This window comes from Cyanistes caeruleus, chromosome 3 (genome assembly GCF_971803275.1).
Source record: "Cyanistes caeruleus chromosome 3, bCyaCae1.hap1.1, whole genome shotgun sequence".
Classification (NCBI taxonomy): domain Eukaryota; kingdom Metazoa; phylum Chordata; class Aves; order Passeriformes; family Paridae; genus Cyanistes; species Cyanistes caeruleus.
In genome coordinates, this window is record NC_141703.1 from 13,650,486 (window position 1) to 13,669,157 (window position 18,672).

At 37.9% G+C, this 18,672-nt stretch overlaps 1 protein-coding gene across 22 annotated transcripts in view; it reads left to right on the forward strand.

Annotated features, from left to right (window-relative positions):
* Positions 1-18,672, forward strand: part of ACOT9 (acyl-CoA thioesterase 9) — a 29,087-nt gene that overhangs the window by 7,473 nt on the left and 2,942 nt on the right. For 5 of the 22 annotated variants that reach the window (XM_023918502.2, XM_023918498.2, XM_086879882.1 and 2 more), the window contains 13 exons: positions 984-1,010; positions 4,251-4,296; positions 7,906-8,076; positions 8,169-8,206; positions 10,231-10,314; positions 10,901-11,004; positions 11,861-11,934; positions 14,284-14,351; positions 15,296-15,407; positions 16,458-16,548; positions 17,327-17,412; positions 18,194-18,281; positions 18,469-18,619. In XM_023918502.2, coding sequence (XP_023774270.1) covers positions 984-1,010; positions 4,251-4,296; positions 7,906-8,076; positions 8,169-8,206; positions 10,231-10,314; positions 10,901-11,004; positions 11,861-11,934; positions 14,284-14,351; positions 15,296-15,407; positions 16,458-16,548; positions 17,327-17,412; positions 18,194-18,281; positions 18,469-18,619 — 1,140 coding nt within the window. Of the gene's footprint in view, positions 1-983; positions 1,011-2,744; positions 2,837-4,250; positions 4,297-4,547; positions 5,034-6,017; positions 6,236-7,905; positions 8,077-8,168; positions 8,207-10,230; positions 10,315-10,900; positions 11,005-11,860; positions 11,935-14,283; positions 14,352-15,295; positions 15,408-16,457; positions 16,549-17,326; positions 17,413-18,193; positions 18,282-18,468; positions 18,620-18,672 lie in introns of those variants that run through there. The other 17 variants (XM_086879887.1, XM_023918499.2, XM_086879885.1 and 14 more) reach the window with 8 other exon arrangements.

Genomic DNA, 18,672 nt, shown 5'->3' on the forward strand with positions numbered 1-18,672 from the left:
TACAAATAGTTCCTTCATGAAGTTCTGCTTATTTCTGAGATCTTCTTTTTTCCTTTTCTAAACAGAAGTGACCAGTAGTTACTGGTTATCCAATAAAAGAGAAAAGGAGGTTATTTGTTGTTAGAGAAATTATTTTCATTGTTAATAAGTTGCAATTTAGGAGATTAAAGGAGAGAAGCAAGGGTACAGGATGTTGCATACTTGCAACTCGCCCTGATTGTTTATTTGAATATTTGAAAATGATGGCATCTAGAAGGCCAGTAAAAATAGTGAAACAGTGAGGTCATCCTGGCACTCCAAGGGCTACTAATATTTTGTCGACTACAATCACTGTAAACATTTGAGATTCTGTTTCATAATTATTCAAATTAAAAGTTTTGTTGATATGTAGACTGTTCTACTGTTATGTAAACTATATATATGAAATTTGGATACCATTTCAATTTGGTATCCATGCTTTCACAAAACACCAAATACTTTTTCTTACTAGTTTTTCACGTGCTTCATTTTCACAATTTTGGGTTCCTGTTGGGAATGCTCACTTCTTCCATGGCTTTCCCAAAGGCTACACAAAGCAGGACTTTGGAATTTTCCAAAATGTCCAAAATGAGTCCAAATGAAAAAACTCTCATCCCACTTCCCGAAAAGTGCTCCAGATACTCTTTCCAAAGTTAGCACTGTTTGTCAACAGTACATGGTAGCCCCTAGTTTGAAGAACTATTTGGAATTACACTGGAAACAGATACCACACAGAGTCAGTGGACGTGGAACTGGGAAGCTGGCTTGAAAAGACAAACTGAGTTGAAAACAAAAAGACACTGACTATAAATCAGGCAAGGATAAATTCCCTGCAGTTACTAAAATTAAGGAACATGTGCCTAAATGGAACTGAAGCAGGTAGAATAATCAAGTAGCTCCTTATTAGATGTAAATTGCATTGTTTCTTTTCATTGTTAATCTAACTTGTGTTTTGTACTCCACAGGACAGTCACCCATTCATGTGAATAATGGTGTGTTGTGGTAACTTGTACATATTAAAATATTTGCTGTAACACTAAACTTACTCAGCTACTGTTTTTCCTTACTTTAGCATTGGTGAAAAATTAAGTGTCATTATTCTTCTCTGTTGCCTTGCTTAAAGCCCCTTTGCCTTTGGTGAATGGCCCTGGTCTTAATTGTGGCAGTGTTGCACTTAATCTCTGTCTTTGGTGCTGGATAAAACGTTTCTAAGAGGCTTATGGAATACAAAATTTCTCATGGCAGCAGCTCCTGCGGTAGTTGGCTTCATTTTAGACGTTTGAATCTGCATCCTTCACCTCAGTCCAGACCAAGCTCTGTACCAAAGCTGGTGGTCTGCCTGAACCTGGATGCAGCTGGGGAGATACCAGCACGAGTGGAATGAACCTCACTGGTAGAGATGAATGCTGTGATCTTGTCCAGCTGCTCTTCTCATGTCCTTTTCCACAGCACAGTGCAAATAAACTCAGACCCTGCTGCTCTGGCATTGATGATCTAATGATCACAGGTTAGGAGATGCTGAGAAATATGCTGATGTCAGCATGATGGAGAAGTCCCATTTGCTATAACTGTTTTGCACACTTAAGACGTTTGCCATATAGGAAAAAAAATAGCTTATAGATCTTTGTGTTTTTCTTATTTAAATTTCTATTGTTACTTACATAAATTTCTAATATCTAGAAGAGCACGATAGTCTTCACAGGAGGAAAAAGAATGGAAAAATTAAAAACTATGTACTTATGAGCTGTAAAATGGACTAGATATGGCTTGACAACATTTAAAAATGCTTTACACTTTGTCCTTTTTATTGTTGAGATAAAAATTTTAATGTGTTCCTGTTGCTATTGGACACAAAATCACACGGACGCCGTTCAAGGTGTGGTGAAAGAAAGAGAGAGCTTTATTTTTCTTTTCAGTATTTATAAGTTTCTGACCATGACCAGTGATTGGATAGTCAGGTTAACATCTTCCTAACCACGCTGGCTGTGAGAGATGTTCATCAAAAGGCATATCTTTAATGGAATGTATAAACACCTATGTTTATAGTTGCTTTCCTGGGAAAGTAGCTAGAGCATGTAGAAAAGCAGTATCGAGGGCCTGATTCTCAGGCTGGAAAATACTTGTTCCCAGCCTGGAAATACATGTTCCCAGCCTGGAAAATACTTATTTTTATACCTAAAGTTGAAATCAGATGTATTAAATGGGACTAACAGCTTATATACATTTTTGCAGGTTTGGACCTGAGATTTTTTTTCAGAGCTTTTTACCTCTATAGAGTTGAAAAGGAAGATGAAATTTAGTTTAAACAAAGAGAAAGTGCTGTTTATTCCCTGTTCATCCCAGCACAGTCTACAAACTTGAAAAAATTGAGGTTTTGTGTTCTAGAAGCTGTAACAGTGTTTCTGCTAGCACTGTATTGATCAAATGCATGTATGGCAGCCTCACAGGTGGAGTATGAGTAACAAGAAAGTAATACCTATTCTGTAAGCAAGCATGCTGCTGCTTAAGGAAAAAGGAATCAGAACTTCCCTGTTTCCAAAAGAAATCAACTCTCAAAATTTTCAATCAGGTTCTTTCCTTGAATATTTTTTTTCGTTCTTTGAATTAGTAGTAGAAGTCTTCTAATTTCAAAACACATTTTTAGCCTAATTTTGTAAAAAAATAAGGCCTAAGCAATCTATCTTTTGTCTTTGTCTGCCTGTCTTCTTGTCTTTCTCATCTTCCAGAACATTTTGTTGATGTCAGCCAAAATAGATGAGCCACAAATCTCGAAGAGATTTTTCCACAATTTCTGTGAAAAATTGCTTCCAAATCAGAGGTTTGTTAGGATGCTAGAGCTGGTGCTGGGGTCAGCCACAGACCCTGGTGTTTGCTGGCTGTTGGTGAGTCACTGGATCCATGTGCCGGCTGGCAGTCATTCCCTTGCCTGCCTCTGCCTCAGGCTGATGCTTCTGTAGCAGGCAGGCATAGCAGAAACAGGCTGGGAGTGTAGGGACGGGGGCTGAGGGTGCTGCAGGGCAAGGAGCAGGGAAGGGGAGGTTTGGGGAATAGCAGTAGTGGTGGTGTGGGGGGACTTGGGCAGAAGCTGAAGTGACTGAGGAGGAGGGGAGCAGAGCTGAGTGGATTTGACTGAGAGAGTGGAATGTGATTTAAATCCTAGGAATTCAGCTAGGCTTGCTCCACCGTTTATAGGCCAGCTTGCTGATCACTGTGAATACTCAGACTGGGAATTTAGCTTGAAAAATGCCAAGCCTGATAAAGGATCAACTTGTGACTCACCAGCAGCCTCTTTCAATTTCACCATGAAATTCTGAATATTTTTTGTTTGCTCTTCCTTGATGTGTCCCTAATATTTGAACTTCTTTGTATCAAAAATCTTTGCAAATAGGCAAGGAGTCCCTTCTATACAATTCTTAGTTCTGTTCTGAGCTTGAGAATTGTTGCTCCTTGTTTTCAGGTGTTTCCAAATAGCCAACAATCACCTGCCTAACAGCTGTGGAGTAGTTTGGTAGATTTGATGGGACCTTAGCACACTTAATTATCTTAACCAAGAAAGAGTAAAAAAGATGCTTATGCAGATTATTCTTGAAATTCAGGAACAACTTGTGCAGAACTAGTATTAACTCTGAGAGTGCAAACAGGGCCAGAATAATTTTCATAGGCCTGTGTTCAGTGTTTTAACACTGTGTTCTTTCAGACTGCTAAAAGTTTGGGCTAGGAAACCCTGCTGGCAAGAACCAGTCTGCTGATAACTGCCTGCCTTTGTGGGTGGGATTATTTAATTGGTATTCTCCTCATTCCCTGTTTCCCAGCTGCACTGTTCCCTTTTAAGTTCTTTTATGACTTCTGATTTGTGTTATCTCCACAGTTTGTGTTTAGGCTATAATATTTTCACATCCAAATTCCCCAATCTAATCTTGATCCATGCTGTCTTTCAGCTGTTAATTAGCATTGGAGGTGACTGATTGAACTAACAGGCACTCTTCGTTGACTATATGCAATAAGCTATGGCACCATGTTACTCAACCCATTACTGTGATATGCCTACTAACAGCAGCAGTGAATTTGGCCAAACTTTCATTTCTGGGCTGCTCTTTGCATGAATTTGCTTAATTTTCCTGTTCTGGGATGAGGATGAGGGTGCCTTTAACACCAGGCAACCTCATGTTTATCACTTGCAGAACTAAGCTTGATTTGCCTTGTTTTTTGTTTTTTGTTTTTTTTTTTTCCAGTGCGGAGCAAATTGAGGGATATAGTGGGAGCATCTACCAACTGGAGGTACAGTGTGCATGACATGTATTTTACTTCATTTGTTAAACCAAGGTGGAGCTCAGAGTTGTGGTAGTGGAAGTTACCTATAGGTAGCTTGCTGTCAGGGGAAGAAAAAGATCCCACTAAAAAGTAATTGAAACAAAGCTTCTGAATTGGTAGTTTGTGGATCACAAAGAAAAAAAAAAGATTTCTCTGAAACAAAACACCTGATCTTGGTGTTTACAAGATTTAAGTAAAGCTAGTGTCCCACTAGCTTTAAATCCAATGGGAGTTTGGAGCTGTAGGGTCTGGCTGTCAATGCTGTGTTGCTGTTACCTCCTGAATTATCTCTAGGTAGATTGCCCACATGGTGGATTTATCATTCAGAGGCAGCTGAGCTTGTTCACTGTGTAGCAGGCTGCATTCTGAATGGCACCCATGTCTGTTTGGAAAATTGTCAGCTTGGGATCAGGGTCTCCTTAATCAGGAGCATCTTGAGCATTTCCTTTATCTGTTCTAACTTATTTTTTGATTAATTTACATATTTTTCAAATAATTGCTGGTTTTGCTTTATTTGAGTTACTTTCTTCCCCCCCTATTACACTGAATAAGCCAGAGTTGACTGTAACCCTCTGCTGTTACAGTCTGGAGAAGTCAATATAGCAGTCTGGAGGAATACACATTGCAGTTTGGTTGGTCCCATGTTTTTTGTTAATTTTGGCTGTGTTTGCCGAGCTCTTTTTTCCCACTTTGTGCAATGATAGGTAAGTGAAGAGAGGCTTTCCTGGGTGAAGTGTCTGATGTGTCCAGGCCTTTGGACTCAGTTTAGCTAAACACAACTTTAGGCATTCTAATAAAAATGTCTGAATCTGGGAAGCTGATTTTTGGTTAGTAAGAGTAGTATCTAAGCATGAGGGGGCTTGAACTTTTCATCAAGTCAGTTAGAAAGGGCTCTAGAAATTGTTTATGAAAAAGCCTTTCCCACATACCAGAATGGCTGAGGAGGATCAATATGGAAATACCATTAGAAAATTGAGATTTTAGGGGGCTCTGGTCAAGTCTGATGTTCTTTATTTTTTTCTCCCACTGCTCCCATCGTGGAAGAAGAGCAGACTGAGGCCAGGATCACTGCAGCAGTGTTTTGCTTAGATGGGTACTTCTCTTGTGCTGTACAAAATACAGCAGAAATGTTCTGCAGAGTACTGAATCCTTCAGCTACTGTGAAGAAGGAAAGCCAGGGAGACAACAGATGGGAGTGCTTGAGAATGACAGGTTTAATACAGAGAGGTTTGGTGGGCATGGATTGTGTAGCCTTTGAGAGCCCACTTCAAAAATGGGGTGTCAAAGAGTTGATATGTGTGGAGACTGAACAGCTGGGGATTAAACTGAGTTAGTTAGTTAGTTAGTTAGTTAGTTAGTTAGGCCACAGAATGACTAAAGAGGACAAATCTAAGGAACAGCTTGATAGGGGTCCTGAAAAGGGAGATAGGGAAGGACTGATGTACATATATCTGGAATGCTGGGAGAGAGAAGGGATGCATGTTGGAGGAACATTTTTAACCATTAATTTTGCTAAAAGGAGACTTTGGTTTGTGATTTCTCTTTTGAGGATCAGTGGTGTTTTGTATTCATTATTAAAAAGAAATATCTAGCTTATGTGTTTATTCTGGTTTTGTACTTAAATTGCAGGTAAAACTATTAATCTGTTCATTGTTAAATATAGTCTAGATGGTGTTTGGGCTATTGCAGAAATATATAAAAATCCCTCAGAATGTTTAGGGCAGGTACTAGTTAATATTTAGATGAATTATTGTTACAGTATGACTAGTACTGTAGTGTGTAACAGTATTTGTCTGTTGAAAAATATTACTGCATTGAGTCTAATACTTCTGTATATTGAAGAGCACATTCTGAAGTGGAAGTCAAGAATTCTGCTGCTGACCTCAGAGGAGCCAGGATGGAGCTGGTGAAAACCAAATATTGTAAAATTTTTATTGTTAGGTTTCTTTATGTTCGTAGACAAATTTCTGATTTACTTTCTAATTAATTTCTTTTAAGCCTTTCACTGAAAGACCTTGGAATTTTTTTTTTTTAAAAGCATGAAGATGCATCATCTTGGACCTTGCATCTTTCTTTAGTCATCCAGTAATATTCCATTTCTATGCAGTGGCATAACTTTAAACATTAACCCACTGCAGGAGGTTGTTATCTTTCTGTTTTCTCTGAACTCCATGGTATCATGTTGCCCAGATGAAGTAAACCACATCTCATGTTTAAAACAAACAAACAAATGAATCTAACTTAAGTTTTCTGCTTGGCTTTCACTCCCTTTGATCATGGATTATTTGTATTTCCCCAGAACTTACTAAACAGAAAAAAATATGTTGAAGCTTGACTTTTTGAAATAATACTTAAGCCAAGTAAGCCTTCATATTAGGTGGCTAACATCCAGAATTCATCCAAAGTCAAAACTTAAGAGAAGATTTCTTTTTGGTGAAAAAGTTTTCTTTTTTTTCTTTTTTTTTTTTTTTTTTTTGATTAATTGCTTTTGTTAAACACGGTGTCACTGAAACAGCAAACACAACTTGAAGGAATGGCACACATCCAGAAATTTAACATTAAATTTGGTTGCTTAGTGTTTTGTGCATTCTCTTGCTCTATGAAATGATCCATATTTTTGCTTACTTCTTGGCTTCATACCAGAACTGTTGCATGTTTAACCTTTAGGTTTTTAATAGATGGATATTGATTCTAGGGATGTTATGAAATTCTTGCTTTATTCAGTCAGGTTGCACTTCTAAGGGGAGGGAACTTTGGAACAGGTAAGAGAGGCTGTTGGGCAAGACTCTTACATCTTGTAGATAGATACCTGTGCAAGGAGTCAACTTGGTAGACTGGAAAGAAGTGACAGTCAATTGCACCCTTCTCCACTGTGAGAATTGCAGTCCCTCTTACTTGGTAGTGTTGGAAAAGCGGCTCTGAAGGAATTGTTCTCCCTTTTCTGTGTTGTTTCTTTCCGTAACTTTCCTGTATAATTTTAAGATATCTGGGTAGGAAGAGAGAAAGAGAAATAGATTAGTTTTATTTGTCTTTTAGCTTGCTGTTAGAACTGATGTTCCAAAGGGGGAACTCACCTGTGGGTGATGGCAAGTCTTAGCAGATTAGTTCTCTTGTTGTTAGTGCTATACATAGTTACACTATACATCTACTTTACTTCTTGGGAGAGATTGCAAATTGATGGTCAGACCTTTAAAATTGGTAGTATGGGAAGATTGGTGACACTAGCTCTGGACGACATGAATATGCACAAAACCTCATAGATTAAATTATGTGTGATTTGTTCATTTCAAGGGCAATGTTTTTGGTAGCATTCAGAATTAGATGCATTTTGTTCATCTCATTAGTGTGAAGTATGTGCTTGCCTCTTGTACACAAACTATTTCAAAGATTTCTGCAGTAATTCTGCTTCACATCTCTCATTTTGTGCATTTCACTTTCTTTTCAAGGCACGTTCACTGTGTCTTGCTATTTCTACTACTTTTTGGTTTTAACTTCAATAATCATTGATGTGATATCTTTTAGTTAGGGTTTTGGTTATCTTCTTGTACTTCAGAATAAAGATTTTTTTCTTACCAGGGATCATGTGCAAGCAATGCAAGAAAGAAAAGCTCTTCATACTTTACTGGCAAAACGGCAGGAAGATCTTCCTCCTAGGAGAATGAAGGATAGCTACTTGGAAGTTATTCTACCTTTAGGAAGTCAGCCTGAAATAAGAGAAAAGTACCTGAATGTACACAACAGCGTAAGGTAACAAAGCAACCATGTTACACCTGCAGGAAATGGTTAACTTCTGTTTGCCCTGTATGTAAGTATTTAATTGTCAAACCCCTGTATTGCAGGTTTGGAAGGATACTTGAAGATCTTGACAGTTTAGGAGGTATGTACCTATGCCCTCGTAAAGGCTGCACAAAGTGAGCGTGATTACTGCTGAGCACTGTTTGGTGTGACACAATATGACCTTGGAGGGAAACCCATAATTCTGGCATCTCAGAAGGGAAGGAAATAAAGAGGACACTGGTACTGCAAGAGAAGGAAGGATGATACAGAACTGATGGAAGCAAAATTTTTTGGCTTGCTGCCTCTGTCAGATTTTTAAAGGACCAGCTGCAAAAATAATTTACTGAAAAGTGAACCTAGATTATGAATTTGTATTGAGTGTGAACTTAGAAAATTTGTGGAGTGCATATTGAAAATGAAAGGTTAAGATTTTTTTTTAATCTTAAAAAAATCTCAACGAAAACTGCTTAAGCCACCAGCAGTTAATGAGATGGAATATTTATATTTGCAATAGAAATATTTTAATCTTCCCTTTGGGGAGAAGAAGATTGTAACATATCCGTTGAGAACAAATGAAAAACAATTGTATGTTCTTGGGTTCTGCAAACTGTTGTTAAGGGTAAAACCAAGTCAGTTGTTTCATGAGTTAGCTTTCTTAATTTTTTTCTCCTTTTTATTTATTTGTGGTCTTGAAAAGTATACATTTTTTCTTTTGTGTTATGAGTGTCAGATTGTTAATAGAATTAGGAGATACTTTTTCTTAAAACATCACCAGGTGACTTCCTCCTTCCTCTGAGTTCCATAGTTGGTTGGGAGCTTTTTGATGGAGGTTTTGACAAAGAATTAAGTGCTTATCAAGGGAAAGTTGTGAATAGAGCATCTTTTTTCTGTTCCTTTGGAGAGTCCAGATGGACAAAATGGAGGAAGGCAGAGAAAGAAATGAATGCATGTCCACTGAGGATAGATGAAATAGCTGCATGACTGCTTTTTCTTCCTGGGAGTTGAAGGTTACTGGTTTCAGTATCTGTCCTGAATTAGAAAAGAAGACTTCAAACTGTTGGCTGCCCTGCATTGCTAGATGAGATGAACCTGTTTTTCATTCTGTGCCTTGTTTAATTTTCCCTGAAATCTGTGAAGATCTAATTTTTTTCCTGTGACAGTACAGAATGTCTCTGCCTTGTTTGCAGTAATACTGGGCTCCAGGCAGTTCCACTGGGGATGTATTGTTTTGGGTTAACCAAGATTCTGTCCCAGTTAAACAATATTTGGGGTGCTCATATTGATATAATAAATTAATAGACTTTAAAGGTTTTAGAATTGTGACTTCAGTAAACATAAGGAAAAAAAATCTTAGATTTCTTGGAAGGATAGAGATCGTCCAGATCACAAATCACAGAATATTCTGGTTTGGAAGGGCCCCACAAGGATCATCAAGTCTAGCTCTGAAGTGAATGGTCCATATATGGGGATTCCTTCTCTCTTATCTCATTAAGTACCAGACAGATACTTTTGATAATGAAGATCTGTGTTGAGTGAAAATTACATGAACACTAGAAAAAAATAGCCTTGAATTACTCCAAGGAGTCGGTTTACTTGGATGTGCTTTTGTGAACAAAGCTAATTAGTTTAAATAGTGGTTTGGCTAGTAGTAATTGCAGTGTGATAAATACCTCTGACTATGGTTTTGTGCCTGTAAGGCACCATTTATTTAATCTCCACCTCTTTAAATGAATCAGTATTTAAAAAGTCCTCAGATAGCATGTATCCTTGGACAGCCTTCATGAAATCAAAATATAAGATAGGAAGAGTCTGAGACAGGGGGCTGCAGTGGTAGAGTAAAGAGATTATGTGGGATTGGAAGTCAAGTGATGAGCTGGTTTAAAATGCTTAGTTAAATTTATCTTTGCAGTAAGTAAATATGCATAAAACTGAGACAGCTGCTGCTGTTTTCTCTATAGCAAGCCCATGTGTTACATATGTGAAAATGTGGAAGTTGTGCTCTCCTATAGTAGGATACTTCAGTTTATGTTTTCAAGGTACCTCTTATACTTTGCAAAGATGATTTTGATCTGCTCCACTTATGTTTTTGTTAAAGAGCTGGCTCCATTTTTGATCTCTTCACAGTTCTTGTTTGCTACACTCACACCAAGCAGGAAATGCAGCAAATGTCTCCTTTATCCATAGTTACAGCTCTGGTCGATAAAATCAGTAAGTGGCAACTTAGTAAATAAAATAGTTTCATCTGTTTGTCTTACTCTTTCATCAGCTACTGCCTTCCCATGGTTGTTATTAAGGATTCCTTTTTCACTCCTGTTTAGTTCACTTCATCTTGTTTTAGCTTTGAAGTTTTCTGGCTTTTGTTGACAAGAGGTGGGAAGAGGGTTTTGTAGATGCTTTTCAGCATTTCATATGTCATTTCCCTTCAAAATCAACTTTCATGATTCTTGCACTTTAGTGTTTGGTTTTATTTTGGCATGCAGATTCTTACCTTCATTATTGTACACTGTTTGTTCTGGCGGAGTTGGACCTTGCTTGTGTTGCCTGTTCTGCTGAACACTCCCTTGGGTCTGCTGTCTACCTTTGTCCCTGCTTCCTACTCCTGTTTTGACTTCAGAAGTTTGCAGAGGCAGAAACTGCAGATGAGCAGCGTGGTCCCTTGCAACAACGGACTTTTCTGGGTTGTCTTTGTGTGTATTGCCACTTTCAGATCACATAAAGGTCCTGGAGAATCTGGCCTGTCTAGTATTAGTTGTGAGTGATCCATCTCCAGTAGCCCCTAATATTTGTCTTGTAGATTTGTGCCAGAAGATTATACATCCAGACTGTGACATCAAATTCACAGGCAATGTTTCTTGGGTTGGGAAGACCTCCATGGAAGTGAAGATGCACATGCTGCAGGTTAGTTCCTGTGACTTCTCTCCATCTTACAGCAGGCCTGAGGTGCTTCAGGGGGAATTTACAAGAGCATATAGTGACAGGACAAGGGGGAATGGCTTCAAACTGAGAGAATGGATTTAGATGAGATAGTGGGAAGAAGTTATCAATTGTGAGGACAGTGAGGTACTGAAGCAGGTTTCCCAGAGAAGCAGAGATGCCTCATCCCTAGAAGTGTTCAAGGGTGGGTTGGATGGGGCTTTGAGCCACTTGATCTTGGAAGGTGTCTCTCCCCATGGCTGGGCGATTGGAACTGGATGTCTTTAAGGTTCCTTCTAATTCAAAGAATTCTGTGATAATTCAGGTAAACAGGTAAATTTTTTGTATTATTCAATTGTTCTCCTTAAGTAAAGTCTCTAATGTAGAAGATAATGTTACACCTTTTTGTTCTGAACTCCTTACCTTTTTGTTCTTACTTCTTACCTTTTTGTTCTTACTTCTTACCTTTTTGTTCTTACTCCTTACAGTGCTGGCATTAGTGGCAATTTGGTATATAAAAAAAGAAAAAAAAAGCTATGGCATTTCTCAGAGTAAAGGTTAAGTGAGTCCTTTTACAATGACTGGGTTGATTTCCTCCCCTCCCAGCTCAGCATTTTTAATAAGCATTCCTTGGTAAATATTTACATTGCAGAATTCCTGAAATGAAAGTTTTAATTATTTCCTTATCTTTGACCTGTTGTGAGAGATGTTGGAAGGAATGACAGAATGTGAAAGTAAGCAGAATTAAAGTTGATTGAATAGTTTATGTCAACTAAATAGCTTGCTAAGCACATTTCCAATTTTAGAATTCAGTAATGTATTTTTTTCCTGTCTCTTTTAGCTGCATGGTGGTGATTACAGCCCTGTGTTAGATGCAACCTTTGTCATGGTGGCCCGAGACCCAGAGAATAAACGGTAATTTGTAGGACAGGAAAAGTTTCCTGACTTTAGGTGTGCTGAAAATGGCAAACATTGTAGCTTGCTCTGTATATGTAGAAGCCATATAATGTAGGTGGTAAATAAACCACATAGTTGATGCTTTCTGCTGGCAAGTGTGAACTTACCTGTTACAAACTTCAGACTTATTTTAGCAGTCATGATACCAGGAATTGCTGGTAGTCTTGGGATCTGACCCTTTTTTAAAACAGATTTTCCTTTGTGTTTGAGTGACTGGTCTGAATGAACACAGAAGTGAATGAGTCTGCCAGAAACCCACCTGCATTCTAGTAGTTGTTTGAACTAATGATTGAGTTTCAGTGGTTAAATAGTCTTTGAGTGAATAATACCATTTATTCCCTAATACACACTTAATAGGTGTCACCAGAATAATTCAAGTTAAAACTTGCTTTTGTAACTAAGATGGAACTGGTAAGTATTCCCACAGAACTTAAAAAAACCCCAGACACTTATTTTGTTATTATTCTGGTTTTACTTTCTCTATAATTCCTTAGTTATTAGAATAAGAGGCTGCTCAGTTGCCATTTAGGTTTATGACTCGATTATCAGAAAAATTAGCTGTAGTTCTTACATTTTCCCTATATAGCCTGCCCAAGTAATAAACGTTTCTCTGTTTCTAATTAGTTTAAGTACTTGCTTGTATTTAACAAAGATGTGTTTAATGAAAGGGTTTTACTTGATATAATTATGTGGTCCTGATAACATTAGAAGTAGTTTCTAGGTTTGTTTTCTTCAGACTTGTTCTAGAACCAGTGAATATATTATATATTAAGAAAACAAATTATGTTATGGTTCCCATTTTAAAGACTATTTTTTCAAAAGAATGACATCAAATCTGATGTAATTATACACTAGCAGATTGACTGAGAACAAGTCTACATGGACTTGTGCAGATAGATGCAAACTTCAGTGGCTGTTGTACAAGCTAGCTGGCCACAGGCCAGCTGTGTTTTGGAGGCATTCTGTCCATATAAGGAGGGTATTTATGTGAGATCAAAACCCTTCAGACAGGTACAGGATATGTTAGGTTTGCTGTGGCCCCACAGAAGCAGGGTTGTGTGGGTTTGGGACTGTAGCAAACTTGCATCTCAGCAGCTTGGGGCTTGGCCAGGAGAGCTGATGTAGGTGTTTGCTGAGCTGAGGGGAAATGAGCTCTGTGATGGAGAAGGATCCGGTGGATTTTCAGAGGTTTAGCAAACCAGGAAAGATCAGTTTGTTTTAAAAGAAAAGCTTCTCTCTGCCTCTTGTTGCCAGCCCAAGTAAAGGCTTGGGGTAGAGGTGAATTGTTCAGCAGTAACAATTGTTACTGTGTGTGTGTGCGCGCATGTATGTATATGTATGTTGTTCTCAGCATTTGTATAAATGTTGAAAGTTGAAAATTAATAATCAGAAACTATGCAGAAGAATAGCTCTTGAGAGTAAGTGTTTGTCTTTACTTGTGCAAATAATTAAATGCTATAAAAGTTGGTTAAAGTAAACTTATCTGTGCAGTAGAATAAACATAGAAATGGTGTGCTCAAGTGTTACCGCTGAAGATGAATAGATCACACGGACACAGGTCGAGTTGTGGTGAAAGGAAGAGAAAGTTTATTTTTCCTCCCAGGATTCATAGGTTTCTGACCATGGCCAGGGATTGGATGGTCAGGATAACACTTTCTCACTGCACTGGCCATGAGAGATGCCCATCACAAGACGCGTAACAGAAAGAATGTACACATATCTATGTTTACAGTTACTGTCCTGGGAAAGTCCTTAGAAAACTATGTCAGCAAGCTCAGAAGCTGAGTTTTCAGGGTGACACTCAAGGCATGTCATAATCTTTGATAAGTGGTACATGTGGTAAACAGCTTTTGGCTGTTGATAAGGCTGTCAAGGGAATACATAAGTTATAAAAACACTTGCTAGATACAGCACCATGCTTCTTCTATTCCAGGAGGAATGGTACCAGTCAAGTTTTGGTTTAGACTATCCTAGATCATCATGTTTACATTTGCTGAGTTTCTGAACAGCTTTCTTTTGGAACAATCTTCATTATAATTTATGAGTACAATTTTAGCTTCTTAAGAACCACAGATGTGTCTCTTTTCTGATGGCATCAGGTAGTGGTTGGATCACTTAACTATCTCTTCAGAGTTAAAGCTAATGTGATATTCTGCTAGCAGCCATATTTATTTTTATCATATAACCTGAAGTATGTCATTTCATCTTGTACTGTGTATGTGAGCAAAAATGGAAGACTGTTATAATGTATTTACAGGACAAATTCTTGTAAAGTTTGTAACTTAAAAAAAATCTTCCCGTCCATAGGCCAGCATTTGTTAATCCACTCATTCCTGAGAGCCCTGAGGAGGAAGAAATCTTCAAGCAAGGGGAATGTATGTCATATTTCCTGGTAGTATGCACATCTGCCTCAGTTTCAACTTAGCTGGGAGGAAGCAAAGTTCAGGAGTTCTGCTACTTAGAAATACTCCTAATTTGTTTAAAATCAGGTTTTTGTTTTGTCTCATTTGTGTCAGTAGAGTAAGAGAATTTAAAAGCCTGCTACCACATGCTTGAAACTTTTTGGCTAAACTGACAGACACCTCTGATGGGCTCTGCACACCCTCTGGACTTCTCCCCTTGGCAGGATGCTCTCTCTGCTTTGGATCTGAGTGCAGCACAGGGGCTCCTAATACTCTGGCCAACTGATTACTCCATGGTGGGCCTGCAGGACATCACAGCTCCTCACCTGTTTGTGTGCTCATGTTCCTTTTGGAAAGAAACTTGGGAAAAGAAAAGTGGGAGACAAGGGAAGGAGCATGTAGCACCATCCTTATTTATTTCAAGCTGGAGTTTCAAAGTAGAGAATTAGAAAAAAACTGAAGACTGAATAAACTGGACAGAATATATTTTAAACTAAAATTTCAGTCACTGCAATGGGTTCTGCCATAAACTTTCATTCTTGTACCATTGGCAAAACCTGAAGCTTATTGTTCTGTAGGGTTTCTTGTTAGATATATTCTGTACTTTGAGGGCAGTACTCAAGTTTTCTATAGGAACAGTGTGTGGGTGTCATAAAATATGTGAAGAAGTTCTTTATCACATTGGTGAGGTACTAGTGAACTTCTGCTTTATTTTTATTTTACTGCAGTTAATTATAAAATCCAAATTTCTCTTTGGGTCTGTAGGACCATGAAGTTACAGCTTTTAACTTACAGGGGAAAAGGAAAAATGGAAAGACTGTTGATTTCAGGTTAAAATCTTCAGAGCCATTATTTGTTTATTCTTTGAACTTTAATACTATGGGGTTGTTTTTTGGTTTTTTTTTTTCAATATTCAGTGAACAAGATGAAGAGGATTGAATTCAGCACTTCTTCCTTACTGAAAATGGCTCCTACTGCAGAAGAAAGAAACATTGTGCATGACATATTCCTTAATACACTGGACACAAGGCAAGAAGGGGAGGGGTGAAGGAGAACTGACATCTTGTGGAAAAGTGCCTTTTGAGTGGGTGCCTGTAACAGGGTAGTCTGGTATAAATTCACATTTAAATTCTGTGGCAGTTTATTTGAAATGCAGGTACAAACTTTGACATGACATCTGCGGCTCTTAGAAGATTCTTCTGTTGTTCTAAACAAGCTGTTAGGAATTACTTTGAGGAAAAAGGTTAATGATATTTAAGCAGATAAGAGAATGGAATGGTTTTGCAGTCATGACTTGCATAATCAATTTTCTGCCATATCTAATTAAAAAAACTGTGAGGGCAGGAACTGACCACCTTGTAACTAAATAACCTTGCAATGTGATTTAAATACAATACCTGACAATGTTATTTGAGGGAGCTGTTAGCGTACTTATACTTGAGATGGGTGTGAAGTCATCTGATGCCAACAGTTACAGAGAAATGTGTAATTATATTAGTGTAGTGTTGTATTTCTGATAATTTATAATTTCTTTAACTTATTAGTCTATACAATTGTTATTTTTAAAGTTGTTTACCAAAAGCAGACTTGCTTTCCCTTAAAATTAGCAGTTGTACTTTGTACACATTCCATCTGGGTTTGAAAACTTCAAAAACTGTCTGTATGTTTGGTGATGAATTACTCTATTAGCTCACTGTGTGCTTTTATTTCCTATTATGACTTAAAAAGCAGAGCAAGGCTTTTCTGAAAAAGTGTGCCCTTTGTGGTTGTGATTCATCTTTTCTTTCATGTACCTTTCTTAAGCTTCTTCATTCACATAAACTTGAACATTAGCAGAAGTTTTTGAAAGATCAGGAGAATAGGTTTATTGCAGTAACAAATCAAAGGGCAGCTTTAGATAAGGCATCAAGGTCAGCTGGAAGAGTATTTAGTGATACAATTTCTGTTTTGGGTTTATTTTGGTGTTCTATGTTTTTGTAGGTTTTTTTTTGTATGTGTCTGCATTTGCTATTTACACTTTTTTGGCTTGCTGAATTCTGCTAATTCTGTGGACTATAATGTTGATTGTCTCTTCCAAAGGACAGTGAGTTTCCAGAGTCGTAAATTACCACCCAATTCAGTGTGGATGGAAGATGCAAAGCTAAAAGGCCTGGAGATTTGCCATCCTGAGGTATTTTGAAAAATACTAATGAATTACAGAAAGTTACTTAAGAAGTAACTTTGAGAGGGAGTTTTTACAGGGACATGTAGTGACAGGACAAGGGGTAATGGCTTTAAACTGAAAGAGGAGAGCTTTAGAGTAGGTATTAGGAAGGAATTTTTACTGTGATTGTGATTAGGCTCTGGGACAGGTTGCCCAGAGAATTTGTGGGTGCCCCATCCCTGGAAATGTTCATAGCCAGACTGGGTGGGGCTCTGAGCAACCTGGTCTAGTGCAAGGTGTACCAGCTCATGGCAGGGAGGTTGGAACTAGATATCTTTAAGATCACTTCCAACCCAAACCATTCTTTGACTATGAATTTTGGCCTACGATTAGTCAAACCATTATTTTGTTTGGCTTCTGCAGTCCTTGCAATTTAGAGCCTAGTTTCTTTTGCTAATTTTTTTGTTATTTGTATGGATTACCACTGCAAAATGGGAGATTTTTAATGACCTTGTTTTCTTACCAGACTGTTCATTCTGTGTAAAGAAATTTCTTTGCAAAGTGCTTGCAAAAAGTTTGGCCTTTGGTTGCTGGTACAATTTTGAGTTGTTACATTATGCTGTCAAATGAGTCAGATGAGCTCCTATTAGGTAAAGTTACCTTGGGCATTTTGAATTTTACATACATATTTCAGTAGTGCCTTTTATATGTTCAGGTGTTGGGACTTCTGTTAAACACTGTGAGCTGAAGTGCAAACTTCAACACAAGTCTTTGAAAAGAATTTAGTATTTGTTTCTATGTACAGGAACGGAACATCTTTAATAGGATCTTTGGGGGTTTTCTCATGAGAAAGGCATTTGAACTGGGATGGGCAACTGCTTGCAGCTATGGGTGAGTTGTGGACCTGCAATGTTTATATAATCCAGAGCATTTTGCTCATACACAGAGGTTGGGAACCCAAGCTAACCAACTTAATGACAGTCTGAACTGGAAAAAACTTAGGTGTCCAGTAGAATTGTGCACTATTAGTGCACAGTGCTACTTTGCTTGGAGCATCTATCATATTTACAGAGGGACTGGCATCTTGTTCCTTGGAGCCTGAGTTTTAAGTATTACTTGTCAAGATAGAAAACACATCCATTTTCTGTTTTCTTTTATCTTACCAAGCTTTTGAGATGGACTTTTTAACCATATAACATATTCATTCTGTCAAATAAATATTACAACTTTACATTTGGTACACAAGAGAAATGGGTTCTAAACTTCTTCTATTGACTGCTTGAGCTTAGGAAGTGTGACTGAAGTTGTTACCCAGCAGAGGTCTGTGTGAAAGTTTAATGGGGTATGCAAAGATTGATACAAAGTTAACTGGTTTGTGTCAGTTCTTGAAAAACTGAGGCCTGATGAATGATGGCTTGAAGATTGTGCAGCAAGTGTACTTCATAAGACACCATAATGGTGCAATAACATATCCTTAGAAAGTGTGTGCTTCATTGGTGTGAGAGATTTCCTCCAGTGATGGCATAACTCCTTAACACTTTCTGTAGCCTCTGTTTAAGGAAGAGATTTATTCTCTAGTAACCCTTCATCAAAATGCTGACAAGTAGGTATTTGAAATTTTTGCAAACATCTTTTTTATTATTGAGAAGAAATTTCTCTTTTGCTTCCTCAGGAGTTCCAGGCCCTTTATTGTATCTGTTGATGATATCATGTTTCAGAAGCCAGTTGAAGTTGGATCCTTACTACTGCTTTCTGGACAGGTAGGAGTTGATTTCCTTTTGAAAAGGAGCAGACCTTCTCTTTGCTGTCACCAGTGTCAGTCACTGATAATGAGCAATGTGTTATGAGAATGTGTGACTTTTCTTGTTAAACGGTGTAATGAAATCTGTTACAGTTTTCAGCATTGGTGATAAATTACAAGCTCTAACTATTGTTTTAACTGTGTAGGTCTGTTACACAGAAAAAAATTACATCCAGATTCGAGTACACAGTGAAGTTTACAATGCAAATACCAGGGAGCAACATACTACCAATACTTTCCATTTTACATTTATATCAGAAAATGAAGTCCCACAAGTTGTACCTAAGACATATGGAGGTAAGTATCCCATTAATATGTTGTTATCATAACTCTCTAAATAAGATTAATTT